The following is an 18411-nucleotide window of genomic DNA, read 5'->3' as shown; positions in this document are numbered from 1 at the left end:
GTGCTCCAACTGTGATTCGCCAGGCTATTCCTGTATCTTAGCAAATGGGACTACAATCTGAAAAAAAAAAATATGCTTCGGCTATGGCAATGAAAGACAGACCGTACGTGGCCTGGAATGTCACAACAAGAGATATTGACTACACGGAGGTAAAATGTTTCTGCTCATCGAGGCAACCATAAAATCAATATGATACGTAAGCAAGTCAATCTAGAAGGTCTCTCAAGACTCTGCAGCTTGACCGCAGCTGAGGCTGTTGACAGTTCTCTGACCCAGCAGTTGGAGGCACTGGAACATTTTTCCTTTTGTTTCTTCCTCTGAATGGGATTGGAATTGAGAAAAGACCTACCATGAGCCCAGCCAAGCATGTCATGCCACCCCCTAGCTCACACACAGCAAGGTCCCTGAAAGAGAGAAAGGAAATGGTAGAACCCATACAAATTAGATGAAAATGGTCAGAGAGACATATATGTTACAAGAACAAATTGCCATCTGCAGTAAGAACCCAGCTACCAGGAAGTTGTAGAGACATGACTAGGCTACCTCATGTCGTTTTGCGTTTTAAAAATAATTATGAAATAGAAAAGTCACAAAGCAGGCAAATCAGTGGGGGTTCCCTCATTAGTGTTCAGTGCAACATTACCACCGCTGAGCTGAAAAATCTGAGAAGGTTCCCTTTTTTCCCTTGTCAATGGCTCTGTCTTTTAGAACTAAACTAGCTAGAGTAGCGAAAGATAATTGTTAGGAAAGGATAACAATGTTAATCCACATTCATTCTTGCAAAAACAGTTAGAGAAGTAAATGGGGAAATTAATGTTATTTATATATCTCTCCATATAGTTATGCTTAAAAGCCTTTTTTATATTAAAAAGAGAGAAGGTTTAAAATAAGCCCTATACCACAAAACGACTACACATGAAGAAATCCGATCCTTCAATTAGCACTTAAAACTGCAAGTGACCTACAAACAATGCTGTAACGAACAACGATGGGAACGTAACAACAGTTAAGCCACAGCAAACTAAACGAAGTTAGTGTCAAGAGCCTAAACTGAGCCCAAACCGGGGCTTGAATACATGGTCTAAAAGGCTGCTTTTAACTTAGACCATACTGTGCTGTTATTAAGACGTGCATGTGAAATGTAATTTGGGGCAGAGAGTGTGCCGGATGGGAGCTTACAGGGGGAGCCATAAAGAACATCCTCCAGAGCCACGGCCTGCCGCGGGAGGGGAGGAGGGAGGGACGATGACCCCGCGCTGAAACTGCGTGAAGCGGCATCTAGGGCAAGGCAGCGCCTCCGTTTAGGAACACGCTGCTTTATAGCTAAATCTGCGGCAACTGTTACAGCCGACAGAGGCATTTTTGACAGGCAGAAAATGGAATTTCAGCTAAACAGATATATATTTTTTTTTTTTGGTACACATTTTCTTCTTGCCTGAAACACCAACATTTAAAAATCTATTTTTATGTGAATGTATTACTTCTCTACTTATTCAACACTGATATTTAGGAAGAACATCTAGGATGCCCTATTAGTATCAGTATATAGATGCTGATATTCTGTTCACTGAGGCCACTGGACTGGGCTGTATGACTGTATAGTAATGCTCACTGTCTGCATGGGATAGATTTATTTGTCCTAGACTCCACAAATTTTATTTGCAAAAAATCTAGTTGTCCTAGTTAATGGAAATGAGACAAAAGAAAAACATAGTTCAGAGGAACAAGCTTACATAAACCCAACAAAAACATAAAACAGAGGCGGGAAATTTGCAGTTTGTGATTTACATAGAATAATTACAGGTTTTTCCTCATATCAATTTCATTTTTTCTAAACCATACATGTCATATATATTAAAAGTAAACACACATGGTTATATATATAAGATTTACAAGGCACTTAATCCTTTCTAAAAGTCATGCTTATTGAAATAAACACAGAAAGTATTCAGTGTGGATTTTTTAGTGTCTTTTGAACCAAATTTGTACATACAAAATATCCATGCATATATTTACACACATATGCATATACATCTTTATGCATATAAATAATTTATTTCAATGCAAAGTTCCCTTATTAGCAAATTGAAAAAAATTGTATCTGTCTCTCCGGCAATATTTAGTGACACTTATCAATGAGAATTAAAATAAGAAACTCTACTCTGAGTGCAATGTTGAGAGGGCATAATTCTGAGAAACCAGGGTGTGAAACTGCCCATTTCCCCCATGGAAGTCTGACTGATCGCTGCCTCCAAGTATCCAGCCTTGCATACCCAAACTAGGAAAAAACCCTTTTAGCAGCACAGAGAGGTTTGCTGTGCAGAGCCTCTGAGAACAAGCAGAGCGCACGAGCCACAGCATGGGGCTGGACAGCAAAGCACTACAGGGACAGCAGCAAAAGTCGCACAACGTGGTGCCCAGCTAAACTGGGAGGAAGGAGCAGCGACTACCAGGCCAGGCGTGTCAGCTGCCTGCTCTAATGGGGTGGGCTTCATTCAGGTGGCGGCCAGAGCAGAAAGGAGGCTTTACAAACCAGGGTATGCTCTGGTGCCAGGTCCTTGATTTCAGACAGGAGTCTGAGCAAGCTGCAGGAACCAGCTCACAGCTGAGATGCTTTCAGCTTTGGTACCAAGGGCAGGGACTTAGGGCTTGGTCTTCCCTATTTTACCAACACCATATGTACACAGACTGAGGGATTTTGTATAGTCCAAGCTGGTTTACTTGGTATTAGCCTTGCACCCTCACTCAGAACACAATTTATGCCTGCAAATGCATTGTTATAATGGCTTTTCTTGCACCCCATTCATCCTCTGGACAACGAAACTTCAAGGATTTCTAAGTGCAAGGCTCTGTATACTCAAGGGGAAAGAGAGAGCATGCAGGATGGATTTTATTTTTAGGCGTTCCTCTTGGAGCCTTGATAACTCTCTTCTAGAAGTTTAGAACATGTGAAAAAACCCAAAAGTGCAAGATGTCTCAAAATTGTTTCACAACACTTAAATATAGGTGCAAATTCCTCCATCGCTATATGCAGTGATTATTATGTATTTTATCAGGTAATATTTTGCTTGCTTTTGCAACAGATGTCAGTATAAAGAATGTCTTTTATTTTTCCTGACCTTCACAATCAGTACGGATCGATTGGAGCTTCACTTTTGTTTCCCAAAAATCAAAGTGAAATAAAACGCCTTGAGTGGAAATCAAAAGTCTTTGACATATAGCAGAAAGCTTGCTGTGCAATATTAGTACCCAAAGGCAGCTCAGAATTCTTTGTTAAGAGCAACATGCTTTCACCTTGAACATTTTAAATTTAATCTAAGAACTTAAATCATAGCAATCTTTACCATGCAGATACAATAAAACTAACAGATTGGAAAATATCTTTTTATGTTTAACTCTGTACCTGAATATTTCATTGTGCTTTAGGCAGTAGTAAGCCAGCACTTCTTCAGATGGCCAGAGACCTATAAAACAAAGATATTTGCTGCCTTAGAACAGATTTTTTTTTGTCTAAAAAAATATTTAAATACATATCACCATTTGCAAACCTCTACCAACTGCTTCATTTTCTAAATTTGCCATAATACCATGGAATAAAGAAATAAATAAGATCTTTAATGGAAGACTTCTGATTTAAGCATTGGAACTGAATATTTCATAGATTTCATCCCAACCAATGGTGAGAAATTTACTTTATAGATACACGTGCACACACATAAACATACACATATATCTATACTTATAAATACAATTGTCAAGACTTTAAAAATTATATTAGATTTAATTATATGAAACTTCTGACATTTGAGCATTCACATGAACATCAAACTGTTTGTACCAGGCCAGACAGAAGGCCCACCTTGTCTTGTAGCCTCTTTCTAAGAGTGGACAGGAGTCTCCTCCTTTTTCCTTAGCTGTCATAGAATCACAGAACAGTTTGGGTTGGAAGGGACCTTTAAAGGCCATCTAGTCCAACCCCCCTGCAAGGAGCAGGGACATCTCCAACTAGATCAGGTTGCTCAGAGCTCCGTCCAACCTGGCATTGAATGTTTCCAGGGATGGGGCATCCACCACCTCTCTGAGCAACCCATTCCAGAGTTCCACCACCCTCACTGTAAATACCTCCCTCTATTTTAAAAACATTACCCCTTGTTCTATCATAACAGGCCCTGTTAAAGAGTTTCTCCCTGTCTTTCTTGGAGGCCCCCTTTAAATACTGAAAGTCTCCCTGAAGCCTCCTCTTCTCCAGGCTGAACAGCCCCAACTCTCTCAGCCTGTCCTCATAGAAGAGGTGCTCCAGCCCCCTGATCATTTTTGTGGCCCTCCTCTGGGCCCTCTCCAACTCATCCATGCCTTTCCTGTGCTGAGGGCTCCAGAGCTGGATGCTCTACTGCAGGTGTGGTCTCACAGGAGCAGAGTAGAGGGCCAGAATCACCTCCCTCAACCTGCTGGCCACACTTCTTTTGATGCAGCCCAGGATGCAGTTGGCTTTCTGGGCTGCAAGCACACATTGCCAGCTCATGTTGAGCTTCTCATCCACCAGTTACCCCCACGTCCTTCTCCTCAGAGCTACTCTCAATCCATTAATTTCATTTCTTCCCGGTTTCTTTTTATTTAGCTCCTTTTATCATAGATTTTGTTAGGTTACGCAACAATCTGACTGTAGGGGACACTGACCAGCAACACACACTAAAGACAAGTACAGGACTAGGGCATTAATGCAGCATGATTTCTAGTTGTAGCTCAAAAGTTCCTGAGAAGGAGAGAAGATACAAGTGATAAGTTCTTTTTAACAGTCATCAAAGGATTTTTCTAATTGTCTATGGACTTCGGTAAACTTTCCACAGCTGCAATGTTCCGTGGCAGGAAGCACCACAGTTTTACTACACTGTATAAAGAAACACCTCCTCTCTCATTTTGTACTTGCCTCCCTGTCATTTTCATTTGAGGCCCTCTAGTTCTCATATGGGAACAGACAGGAGCAATCACGCTTTCTTCACCTAATCTGCATTATTCATGACTTTCTAAGCTTTCATCATAAAACTTACACTGGTCATTGTCAACCTTGGCAAATACTTGAAGGCATCCATGCAAATTTACCCTTCAACACCATTCACTCATGAAACTCACTGTTATGTCAGACCAGTTTCCCACCTCACTTCAACATTTAACTGAAGCGCCATGGCCCATGGAGAGGGCAGCGCAGAACCTATGTATCTTGCACGCCCTCCCGCAGGCACCAGTCTCCATTGCTGGAGGGAGCCTGGGGAAAACAGACACATATTCAGGCACTTGGCTTAGGTTCCCAAAGTTAAGGGAGGATGAATCAAAGGCATATGTGGCCATGGTTGTATGTGTTTTCCATTTGCTGCTGCGTAGCAATGGAAAAAAAACATGTTTATGCGTCTGTTTGCAGGTCAAAACCGGAGTTAGCCTCCCTGTACAACACACAGCATTATGAACTAATGTGACAGAAACTTAATATTATGAACTATAGACACTTTAACAGTTTCAGTAAACAGAAAAAAACCCCAGACATGTGGGAGCATCCTTTAGATATGTCTAGATAAGTAAACCGAATTTCATGCAGCTTTCTTTTTATGTGCATCCTTTATAACATTTTCAATAATTTTTCACTCTCCAGACTTTTAAAATATCACAACATATTTAAAAGAAGTAGAAGTTTGGGAGTAAAACTGTCTTCTTTTTAAATCACTTAGAGCCTAACTGTAATCATCAAATACACAATCCTTCCTGTTTATCCAGTAAGTATTCTGAACTACCCTTACTCACAGTGATGAATAATGAAAATTTATGAACGTCTTGCCTGCATGCTGATCAAGCAAAAGCCTTTGGTCAAAACTTTGCATATAACTTTTGCATGACAAAGATCTTAAACACCCCCCCCCCAAAAAAAAAATAGAGTGGCGATTCGTATGTATGACAGAAACACTAAGGTAATATTGGTGTTTGTCCTGTTTATGACAGTTCAGGCTGATGAGGTGTTTGCAAGTGTACTATTTTGCTTGGACTTGCTAAGGGTTAAAATAAAACATTCACACACGACTACGCATTCTTCACTGAAACATACACTAAGAATTGTACAGGATTTTCCATCTTTTGAGCATTTCAACACTTTTGAGTATTGAAACATGCTAAAATGACAGATTTTGCAATAAATATAATAACTGTTTAAATATTTTAGTGTATAATATAAAGAATGTTTCAGTTTGCAGTGACTGGTGTATACTCAAGCAATAAAAGTGCTTTTTTAATATTTAATGAAGACATGGCTAATTTAATACCATTTATAATACCTATATCTCCCATTACAATAAAAACCCCACACCCATAAACACAAAAAACCCAAACCTTTTTATAGCAAACTTTTAGCCTGAGCGAGTTTTAAAAATACTTGTCAATTGCAGCAAAATCCTTCAACACCTGAATTTTCAGTACCCTCATTCAAATGTCTTTCACTTTTCTACGGTTATTACTGAAAGGGCACTTTGAATGGTGTCACTAAATCTTTTGTGAGGGGTCACTGTTCTTTCCCCTGCTACCATTACAATGTTGATATGGGCTGAAACTGCAGGTGTATCAGATAGCTCTGTGCTGAGAGAAGGGTAAAGCACCTTTGGAAAGACAACGCTCTTCTTCAGGCAGATGCTAGCGGTGCACGCAACTCTTCTCCCTGCTCCCTTCCACCCCCGGGGAAGGAAGTATCACCTCAGCAATGATCCAAGTGGCTGGCAGCTAAAGAACCAGGAGTCAGGAGGTCTTTCATGAACACAGGTCTCAAGTGTGGAAGCACACAGTGCTTCCAACTAAGCCAAGAAGCCAGAAGCTAGAATACCTGCGTTAATTTGAGTAAAAGGAAAAGCTTCTCGTGCTTGAACAGGTAGGTAAGCTTCTTTACCATCAAAACAGGGATAAGCTGAAAGATCCATGTGGAGGAGTTTGCATTCTGTCTTCTTACCCTTCACTCTGACCTACATTCACTAACACAATGACCTATATTTTGAAGTTGCAAATGTAAGATAGTTCCGCTGCTGGTAGAAAACATACAGCTGGAATGCAGAAATGCAGCAATTCCTACGAGTTAACAACCACCACTAGGCTGTGAAAAGCATAATTCAATTCCTGCAAACATACATATGGATACGGATTAAGCTTCCTGTGAACATATTTAAAATAACTCTTTCATATTTAAAATAAAATTATTCTCATTTTGTATTATGCATTTGATTGTAAATACATAACATTGGATGGGTACCTATTTGCACGTGCAATTACTTACACACGACAGTCAATTATTCACACATGTATAGGCAACAGGACCCCAAATAGTGCTTGTATTTAAAAGGCTATAAATATACTGAAAGTCCTAGACAGAGGGGCTAAAAAATCTCACTGTACAAGGAATCAGAGATAAATAAGAGTTTCTTTTTGCGACATTTAGGTTTTAAAACTCTATCACCTTGATAACTACTAAGTATAAACAGAGAACGATTGCCAGAAAACAATGGAATCTTTATTGAAACAAATAAAAAAATTAAGTTGTGTTTGTGTTTAAATGAGAGCCTCAAGAAGGACTGTGATTTGGCGTGTCTGAACACACGGGAGAGAGACAGTGCTCACAGGGCAATGCCTGCCCACATTTCAACCCTTGGCAGGTATCCTTTCACCATTAGGGTGGAGCAGGAGATCCACTACAAAAGAGAGATGATGTCTACTTCCAGACAGCTTCATGATGCTTACTACAGTAGCAGGGGTAGAAAAACATTGTCACTAAATAGTAGGATGATGGATGGAGAAATGCTTTACATGCAGAGACATACAAAATGCAGGCATCTCTACAGCACGTATCACCATATCATAAAATCTCACCACAGTAATGGAGTCTACCTCACAAGAACTTGATGACATTACAAATTTCTAATGACTCGATTTGGCACATTAGGAACCAAACTAGGAGACAGAGACAGATTAAGTTACTTAAACATACAAAATGAAATTATGGGAAAGCTAATAAAAAATCCTGAGTCATCCTAACACCTTGCAGTATGATGAAACCAAAAAAGACACCCAAACTTTCGCTCTAGCGGAACAACACTAACAAAACTCACAATAATGCTAAGAACACATAAATTAAATTGGTTTCATTACTGTCATAGTGCTTGCTAATGGGAAGTGTCAGGTCCTTCTGTGCTAGCCATGACACAACAGTTCTTTAAAGCAACCTTCAACCCACATGAACTAAATCGTGTACACAGCCTTCTAAGAATGTTTTGCTTTAACCATCAAGTGGAGCACCAGTAGTCTCCCCATTTTCTACTATAAATAAATTATCCAGCATTTAAAAAAAAATTATTGTTTCTCCTCTGTGGCTTTTTACCACATATTTTAAAGAATGCTGCCACACATTTGGATAACATATATTGAGATCTGATGTGAAGTTCTTAAAGAACAGCATCCTATTAGAAAATTCTCAAGACAGAGGGCTGAGAATTTTGCGATGTGTATTTTTAAAGAAATTTGATTATTGGAGCCATTATGTCTGCGCTCTTCTCCATAAGTACACAGAAGTTGCAGTAGCTACTGATTACTTTAACTGGGATAGTGCAAGATTAGTGGAATTCTGCTCTGCTGCCTGCCAACGCTGCATATAGGAAACAAAGGTGCAGCTGGAGATGACAGGTGAACTGTCACCCTTGAAGCTCTGAGTAGGAGGTATAAAGCTGTCCTACAATTGCTTCACTTAATGCAAGGAGATTAAGAAGTTCCTTTCGAAGCCAAACCAAATGGAAAGTTTTGTCACTTTTTCCTAGCAGTTCACATGGCCACATGTACAGATGGTCTGATCTCAAAATTCAAATTTTGTCTTTTATTTGCACTATTAAACTATGAGAGGTCTTCCTACTCATTTGAAGTTTCAAGTAAATTTTGCACAAATCCTATTTTAACCCTAAAAAGCAAAGACAATTTAAATTTGAAAAGTCAGTCATTTCCCCAAATGAATATACTCACAAAGATTTTTTTTTTCTAGTATGTCCCAATTGCGGACTGCATGAAATCACTTTATTTGCTTTAACACTCATCAAAGCAGGAAGAAAAAAAGTGTTATGGGCGAAGACATGAATAATGTCTTGAAAGAAGTACCAATAATTGCTCTGAGCAATGATGAATTGTTTTCTGACCCTAAGAAAAGTGGTTTTTATCCTTCCTGACACCAAGACAGATTGTTGCTGAAGAGCAGAAAAACCTTAGGCACCACAATGGACTGTGCAGAGGTGTTCAATTAAGTACCTATCTGGAGAAACAACCATTCCCCTTCTTCTCTGCTAAAAGACTGTGGACTAGATAGAAAATCCCTCAAACCAAGATGTCTACTGGAACAGCCTCTTCTAGGAACTTAACATAAGGAATTATAGGAATTTAAAACAAGGTCCTTCTGCTCTTACTGTAGCATCATTACATTTTACAATATGAAACCTTACTTTCTACTGACTATGCCTTATATCCAAGTCACACGGGAAGGTAAGTTTGATGATTTTATCCTGATTAGGTTTTGTGTGGATCATCACTACGGTGCACAGCAAGAAGCATGGTGTATCTGCTGAAGGTCCTGGATAAGTAAGAGAGCAAGGGAAGATCAAGGTTCAACAGCACAGTAATTCAGAGAAAAATTCAAAATTAGGCTATAACCAATATAATGAGCCTTTCTGTCAGTGGAGCACTAAAATTCACTTGCAAGTCAAATAAAAAATATGAAATTATGAATAGCAAAATTCAGACTAGCTACAAAGTGGATGTACAATGTATACCTGCCAAACACACCTTACTGGTAACATATAACATGGTTTGGTCTAATTTGAGTAATTGCTTGAGTAAAGATTACTACTTGTAATTAATAGTTAGTTAGCTTGCATGGATAGCTCTCAAAAAAACTTCTAGCTCTCAACTTTTTTCAAACTCCATAACTGAAGCCCCTTTTTGATATAATTTTTTTTTCATGAAAAATGTTGCTTCGTATAGACATGAAGTAAAGATTTTATTTTCATTCACTTGTTTACACAGCATGCAAAATGTGACACAGACGAAAGGATGATCAGTAATCCAGGTTACCCAAGATCCCACCTAAGGTGTATTGAATCTAAACCCCATACACATAGGTAATAAGGCACTATTACCAAAAATATTCAAATTTTTAGCTCCCTTAAAATGCATGTGTACAAGAGTGGAAACCTTCCATGGAAAATGACAACTTTCATAATAATCTAAAAACAAGTCTGGTCGCTTTAGTAAAATGAAGCAATAGAAGGAATTGTTAAGTGAGGAAAAAACCCACCGAAAAAATTCTTGTTATTTCATTGTGTTCACAGTACAAAAACCTCCCTATTTTCAAACTTGCGTCCTCAAGTTTAAGTTTACACCCATCTATCATAGAAGAAAATAAAAGAAATGTCATAATTACTAAGTAGGCTGCAGATGGTGTGCCTGGAATTGTAAAACTATTTTCCTAGAAAATTTAATTTGAGAGCAGATTTTCAAAAGGAGAACAGCTACAGAGTACTGCGCCCTTCTGGACATGTGACCACGTCAAGTGTCAACATAAGAGCTAACCTGTTTTGAAAGTCCAATTGTTCAGTTTGAGGCTCTGTATTCTGAAATTTACCGCAAGTGTTTTTGCAAGTGAGCAACTCCAGTGACAAATGCACACAATGTAAAAAAAGAAAAGTATTTAATAGTCTTTACAGTAGCACCTTACACTCCAGCCTTACTGCACCCGATTTTTGCACATGGGAAACCTCCTTTTAAGTCCAGTGAAGGGGAGTAATTTGAGGCAGGGAGAATGGCTAGCTTACTTTTCCACAGCAGAAATGCTATAAGTGAGTTTGAAAAGGTACAAGGACACCAGAAGAAATGGAAGATATAAAGAGAAACACGCATCACCTTTTTTCCCTATGCACATACATTTTATAGAAATTCTTGTCTCTCTTTTCAATCTAAAGCAGAATTCATGATATTCAGATCATTGAAAAATATGTATAAGCACCGGCTGAGATCTTCAGCCTAGGCAAAATGGCCTCAGCGCTGTATCTCTCACTTTCATTCTCATTATTATTCATGACTGTGAAGGAAACATGATGGTCTGCAATCTGCAAATTTCTTTTAGAGCGCAAACTTAAGAGGCTTGGTGGAACTGATGTGAAAATACAGTAACAAGTCAAAGCTGTAAATGCACGCATGTCTCTTCCATAAGAAAAAGCGGCAAACGGTACAAATCTACTTGTATGATTGTCTTTAACGTCCTTTTTTTTTTCAAATGAATGAATTTGATTGTGTTGTGTGTGGGTTTTTTTTTACCTAGTTTTCAAATAGTTATTAAAAATTAAACAACACTGGAACAAACCTTTTGTGATTATAGCCTTCATTCTCCTGAAAAAAACCTAGATCTATAAATTTATGTACCATTGTAGATGTAAATTACAAAATTTTATATTCAACAATATTAAAACATCTATTCCAAAAATGATTACCAGTTGTGAAAAGCAGACAGGCTTATCACTTGCTGTCAGTTGTTCATGTCTAGTTAAGCAATAATGTGCTAAAACTGCTCTTTTGTTTTGTGTAAGAATTTTGGCAATAGAAGAAATGAACACTCGTTTAATAAAAACTCAGGCTGCTTTTTGCTTTGATGGAGGAAGCAGCTGCCTGTTTTCATTTGCTGCAGAGCAGCAAAACCCATCAATATAATAAGCAGCTTAGATGCATCCATCCACAGCATCTGTAAGGATATAGGGCTATTCGCTCAAAACCAATCCTTGGTTTAATTTTAACAAAGATGTGTCTGACATATTTGAAAATGCATTATAATAGGGTTTTGAAATACTAGCATTTTCTCTTTTCTTTTTAAATACTTTTCACAGATTTTGAAAGGCAAGTATACATATTGGAATGATAGAAACGATAAAACAAATATTGCTATAGCAAACACCAGGACTAGCCTAAAAATGCAAAGATGGAACATTTAGAGATGCCTTCTCGTTCATAGACTCTCCTTTGCTTTGAAAATATAGAAAAACAGTATTTCAGTCTTTCAATGAAGGGTTTTTTCACCATAGCCAAGAGCAGAGAAATACTAGAAATAAGTATCACAGAAAAAAAACCACCCTGCAAAGACCATAGATACATTATACAACTACATTTCCTGAGACACACTTTTCTTTCCCTCCCTCACGCTTTGTTAAAAGTAGATAGATTAATATTTATGCTGATTTCCAAAGATACTTATCATTTTTTTTCCGCTATTGTCTGAAAGTAATATAATTTTTTACTAAGTTTCAACAGTGTGAGTTTGTCCCGAGTGATAACTTCTAATTGCAATTAAAAAATGTTAATTAAAAATAGATTTATAGGACTTACAAAAAGAGGAAGAGAAAGATAAAAGACCATCTGAGTTATAAACCACAAAACTCTATTTTCACTATAAAAATGTGATACGGCATTTATAGTATTAAAAATTCTTAAGACATTATTATTATTTTAGTGCTGTTCGGCTTTCTAAGACCTTTCTAAGCTGAGCTTTTAGATGATTTGCACATTAACTGAGAAGTCAGATAATTCTTAATCCTCCTCTTTTTCAGATCCAATAATGGATAAGGGAGCATCTTAGCATGATCAACTAGCAATCTGCCTAGCCTGAGTGGTAGTACACCTGAATTTAGGATTAGTCATCAGGTTTTCATAATATCTGATTTAAATGAGCACTCATTCTGGGAAGTGTAGAAAAAGAATATTCAATGCTATTTGAACTGTATGATTTAAATACGTAACAATAAATTTTGAGCGCATGTATATTTACTTGCTTCACCAACAAAAAGCTATACAGAAAGGAAAATATTAAAGAATCAGGTCCAGACATATAGTTGGATAGTACAATTAAATAACTGCTTTTTTGATCAGTATTCACAATAGCTTAATGACATAACCAACCATATCTCAGCTGTAGCCTTGTATCTCTATCTAGTCAATTCCAATATCCTAATTTCATTTTTGTCTATAGGCAAGTGAGGAAACTATTTGGTTTGGGGGGTTTTTTGTGTGTTTTCTTGTGATGTTCTTGGGCTGTTTAATTTTGAGGGTTTTGTTCTGCTTTTTTTTACAGATACATCAAGGGCAGAGATGGTTAACAAACCTGTAGATTAACCCCGGTTACTAATATTGCTTATCTTTCTCAAATATTTGATACTGAACACGGAAGTCTGGGTAACTGATCTATGCACCCTTACGTAGTGCTCAAGAAAAAATAAAGTGGAATTTATTTGGGGGATTTTGCTTGTGTTTGGAAGTGGTGCCTAAAACTTAGATTTCTCATGTGTTTTTTTTTTTTTTTTCACTTTTTTCCCATCAAATTAACTACACAAAGATGATATATTTTTTTTTGTAGCTTCTGATTCAGTATTTTATCAGCTTTTAGTAGCTTCTGATTCAGTATTTTTCTCCTTTATCAAACTCTGCCATTCCACATAGTCTACCGAACTATTAGAAAAGCATCTGCTATGTGCTGCCAGGAGATATTAATTGTGTGCAAGTGGAAACAAAAATTGTGTGAAGTTCAGTTTGAAGGCTTTGGACCATCTCTCTCTAACAAATATCTCAGTACTTGGAACTTCATATACTGACAAAAGGTGACCACATACCCTACATATTCTTAAATGAATATGGGTCACCATACTAAATGAGCCTTGATTCTTGCTCCAGCGATATCTTAAACTGATGCTAAGTGCACAATTTAAAAAAGTCGACACTACTGGCAACCATTCTGCAGCAGGTGCCCCAAATCTCTTTATATTACTAACCCTTGTTTTCATCTCTCACATGTTGTTAGATTTGTCACGAGTTCCTTAAATGAGAACGCTGCACAAGGATGAACCACTTTCAGAGACCTCAGCTATTTATAAATCCACACAGATCTACATTCCATATGAATTTAGACTGTAAGAGCTAAAGCAAATCCTATCATTCATAGTGGAAAATATTTAAAGTTTTTTTTTTCTGAAAGGCTAAGGATTAAATAAGCATGAAGATCCTTCAGATCCTTTCAGGTTAGGTTTGAGACGCATTCTTAGAGCAACACAACAGAACTCACATTACCCATTGCTCATGGCTGGTTTTTTTCCCTGAATAGGTTTCAAGAACCATAGCTGTTCATCTGGCACTTTTCATGAGCACTAAATACAACGGGCCAGATCTTCAGCTGGTATTATATGGTATTACGCCAGTGTATCCCAGCTAATGAACCAGCCTTGAATTTGAAAAATGCGTAGTCTTTCAGAGAAACTAAGTAGCCTTTATTATATTAGTATATGCTAGTAATACTACTTTGAATTGTTTTGTAGAGTCAAGTCCAAGGGTATCCTCCCTAGGAGATGAATGTTTCAGTGGGTTAAGGGAGAATACAAAAGTGATAAGAGTAGAATTTAGTCTCCAAAGTGGCCTGAAATATTAACAACCAATTTTCCCTGACTACTTTCACATTTCCCATGTTACTGTAATAAACTATGACCTAACTGACCACATTCTTACTTCACAAGGCATAAATAATGCAAAGGAGCAACACAGGTGCTACAAGAATTCTACTGAAAAACATTGTAGAGCTATATAAACACTTACTATTTTACACTCTGACACAGAAGTGCTCCTGGGTCAAGAATAATGTTCTTTGACTAAGATATATAGCTTAGGGATTTATGCCATTTTTCACTGTTGAAAGAATATATTTCAGAACATCCAGTGGATTGAGTCTCAAAAACAAAGGAACAAAACCAAAGCAAATCATTACACCCAATTTAAATAAATGAAAGCATGAAAGAGCCCACGAGCTAACCTTGTAAGAGCATGTTTAGGTTTATCATTGGTAGGCCTTGAAAGAAAGTTGATCAAATTCTTAATTGAAGTGAGCACATGTTCTCTGACTTCTGGAATTCGTCACTCATATGCCAGCATAGAAATCTGGCCCCATCTTTTGACATTGCGATTTGAGCGGGAGACTTTTCCCTTGTGTGCTCCATTTCATGGTGACCACAGACCCTTGGGTGAGCCCGGAATTCTCCCGAGGGTGTAACAAAATTTTATAATATCTAACCTAGGCCAGTTTATTCTTTGAGGCAGATTTTTACTAACAGCAAACATGGTAAGTCATTAGTTTCTACAGCATTTCTTGCACAGATAGACCGTGAAACATTATGTTAAATCTGCATGCCAAGCTCCCATATTAGCAGGTAGACTCTTCAGTATCTAGATAATGTTTTTTCTTAATGAGTTTTGACCTCAGACTTTAAAAATGGAGAGGCAGGTGTATAATCTTCTGAAATTCAAACTTTTTCCTTAAGGATTAAATGTGTTGTGACACTGTTTTCATATAGCTCTCCATCAGTAAAGTAATAACACTGTAATAATGAGGAAAATCAGTTTTTTAAAAAGTAGTTGTATGTCACCATTGAACTAATTAGCAGTTAAAAACAATTTTTATCACTTTCTTGTTGTTCTCTTTTCCTGTTAAAAGTTTGAGCCACAATAAAAGAGTAATTTCCTGTTACTTCTAAGGAAGGGAGGGGGGGTGGAGGAAGAATAGATCATGAAATATATGCAATTTTCACATATAACACACTGTTGAAAATGTAATTCTCTATGTGTTCTGTTCTGAAAATATGTTCTATATTCCTGGATTGTCTTTGCTATCAGGAGCAGGATTGAAATCTCCACTTTAGTATTTATCTGAGGCTGTGATAGCTCAGTTGTCTGCCTCCAAACGCCAAGATAGGGAGAATCTCATCAACCGGAGACCAGCTGCATGATGGGCAGTTAATAGATATATCAAACCTTAGGATATATGCTAAGCTGAGGAGATGATTGGTCGGTTGATATACTGATTGATTAGCATAGGGAGAATGGGTTTCTTCTTGACAACCTAAGATTATGCTTCAGCTAAGCTCAAATTGCTTACACCTCTTCTATTGGGTTTAAAATTACAGTCCTGTCATCTAAAATCTCTCTTCAATGAAATTTTTACCATATATAAAAATTAAAGGGAAAAAGAAAGTAGGTGCAATGGATAAGAGTAAATGGAGTAGATATATTTCATACTACTGCCGTTGGTACCACTAGAAAAAGTTGATAAGTAAATCCACTTTAAATATGTTACATATTCTGTACCTTACTAGAGAGCACTTTACAATAATTTAGAAGGGGAGAGGAGTTCAAAATACCAAAAGGAATGTGTTGATATTATTGCTTAAAAAAAAACTACAATAGTTACTAAGCAAACTAATTACACAGTTGTGATACTACCAAAACATTTTCGTCCTTTTTACAGGCGTTTCATAGAAATGTATTTAAATCATATTATAGATCTCAGAGAAATATCATATAATTGCAACAGAATGCTTCACCTCACAGAGAAGGGCTTACATTCTGCAAGCTAGAGAAGCAACATATATGCTTTTGTATTTTTCCTTGAGAAGCCCAGATTTTGTTTCCCAAGAAAGCAGATGGAATTAAATTTTATTTACAAAATATTTTAGACTGTGTCAGGAGTAGGGCTCAGACAATTAGAAAACACAATATTTTTAAAAAATTACTATACTATGTAATCATATGTTGCCAAAACAAATGCATTTCTTATGCATATTACCCATTTAATTCCCAGTATAATATGTTCTTCATAATACTGGGCTTTGTCAGTCCAGAAAGAAACAAATGTTACTAAATAAAACATTAAAAAACAAACAAACTTTTTATTATCTATAATTTGATACTTTGAAACACTTTTCTGCTTGGGCAAACAAGAATTTAGTAGTCGTGTAACAAAAGGAAAGTGGCTCACTGTTGAAATCTGCATTAATAAATAAGACTGGGTTTCTCAGATTTTTTTCTTCCCTTTCATATCTGCTATGAGCGGTAGGGGATCAGCTGCAACTCAAATCCCCAGCTGAACAACCCAAATACAACTGAGTGAGCAGACTTAAAACAAGGCCATTTATTGGTGCCTGTTATGCAAACAAAGCATCCAAGTCTTAGAAACAGATGTCAACTGAAGCATATGCTTACTGTAAACTGGAATTTGATTCTCTTTATAAAAATAGACTTAAATGGGCCTTCAGAGACTAGGCTGCCTCTTGTTGTATACCATTGCCTAACTTGATTCAGCCTTAAGCTTTTTAAAAGATGAATAGACTGATATCCAAGGGCAAAAAAAAAGAAAAGTAAAAAAAAATTAAATGGGAAATAAATGATAACATGTTGGAGCAGTTCCCAGAAGCAATTTTACAGATTTTCTCTAAAAACATAAGACAGGAAGTTCAAAGCGCAGTGCAGGTCACCTATGGCATGTCGAGTTATCATTTTTATACCACTTAGGGTGAAAAAGGGACTTTATGTTCAAGTGGCAAGTTTAGTACTCTGCTTTTTCTTCTTCTTCTTTTTTTTTTTTTTTACCTCTTCTCACATCTTGATGCCTTTTAAATGTCACTTATTTTACATGAGGCAGTTGGTGGAGACATGAGTCAACAGCAATCAGAACCATTATCCCCTGCAGCGAGCCCTGGTCCTAATGCATTATGACACCTTAGCTGGCCAGCCACCGATTTACCTTTCTGCTTCTTAGGGAATTAAGTGGCATCATGTGAAAATGGTTGTGATATGAACAGCATGGGCATAACTGGTATTAAATTTACCTCTCAGCCTAAGTGAATTTTCCTCACATGTGACTAATCAAAATGAAAGCTGTGGACATGGGCAGATCTGGCCAGCACTTCTCCACCCCTGGGATTGGGGCTATTTTGTTTTATCTCTTTGTACAAGCTGGCAGAAGTTTAAAGTGAAGGGGATAATCCAGTGCTGGTGTCTTTATGAAATAACATCCTTACATGAAGAGGCTTTTAACTGTCTGTCGCTGTCCTCTCAAAAAAAAAAAAGAGCGTGACAATCTCATTTTGCTGAGCACCCTCCCATGAAAGGAGAAAATAATAGCCATAACAGCTATGGCTAGTACTGACCTTACATGATCCATTAGCCACTAAACACTTTAAAAGTCAGTTTTACATACACTGTGGGGGAAATTAGAGAACTATCACAATCATTTTCACTTTAGTGAATTTGTCTTCTGTTTGAAGTCAGTTACTTGATATCCTCATACGTAACTCTCCATATCGCTCCAGAACAGGAAGAGGAAGCCTTGCTTTAAAAATCGATCTTGTGCAAAAAGGTGGGAAGCACACCACACTTTTCCTATTCTGATTAATAAAGATACCAACAGCAGCAAAACTTGATTTAGCATGAACCATCTTCGGAGCAAATGTTAAATCATACAAAAATCATTATATGATTTAGAAATGTTCAACATCA

General features: G+C 37.3%; 1 protein-coding gene across 1 annotated transcript in view; it reads right to left on the bottom strand.

The window, feature by feature from the left end:
- The window catches only part of CAMKMT (calmodulin-lysine N-methyltransferase), a 220070-nt gene that overhangs the window by 41647 nt on the left and 160012 nt on the right, over positions 1–18411 (bottom strand). The window contains exons 4-5 of the mRNA XM_086743713.1: positions 3404–3464; positions 350–404 (exon numbers count right to left, since the gene is read on the bottom strand). Of these exons, the coding sequence (XP_086599839.1) occupies positions 350–404; positions 3404–3464 (116 nt within the window). The remainder of the gene's footprint in view (positions 1–349; positions 405–3403; positions 3465–18411) is intronic.

The sequence above is a fragment of the Chlamydotis macqueenii genome, chromosome 3 (assembly GCF_036417535.1).
Source record: "Chlamydotis macqueenii isolate bChlMac1 chromosome 3, bChlMac1.mat, whole genome shotgun sequence".
NCBI classification, from domain to species: domain Eukaryota; kingdom Metazoa; phylum Chordata; class Aves; order Otidiformes; family Otididae; genus Chlamydotis; species Chlamydotis macqueenii.
This window is presented reverse-complemented; position numbering and strand designations above follow the sequence as displayed.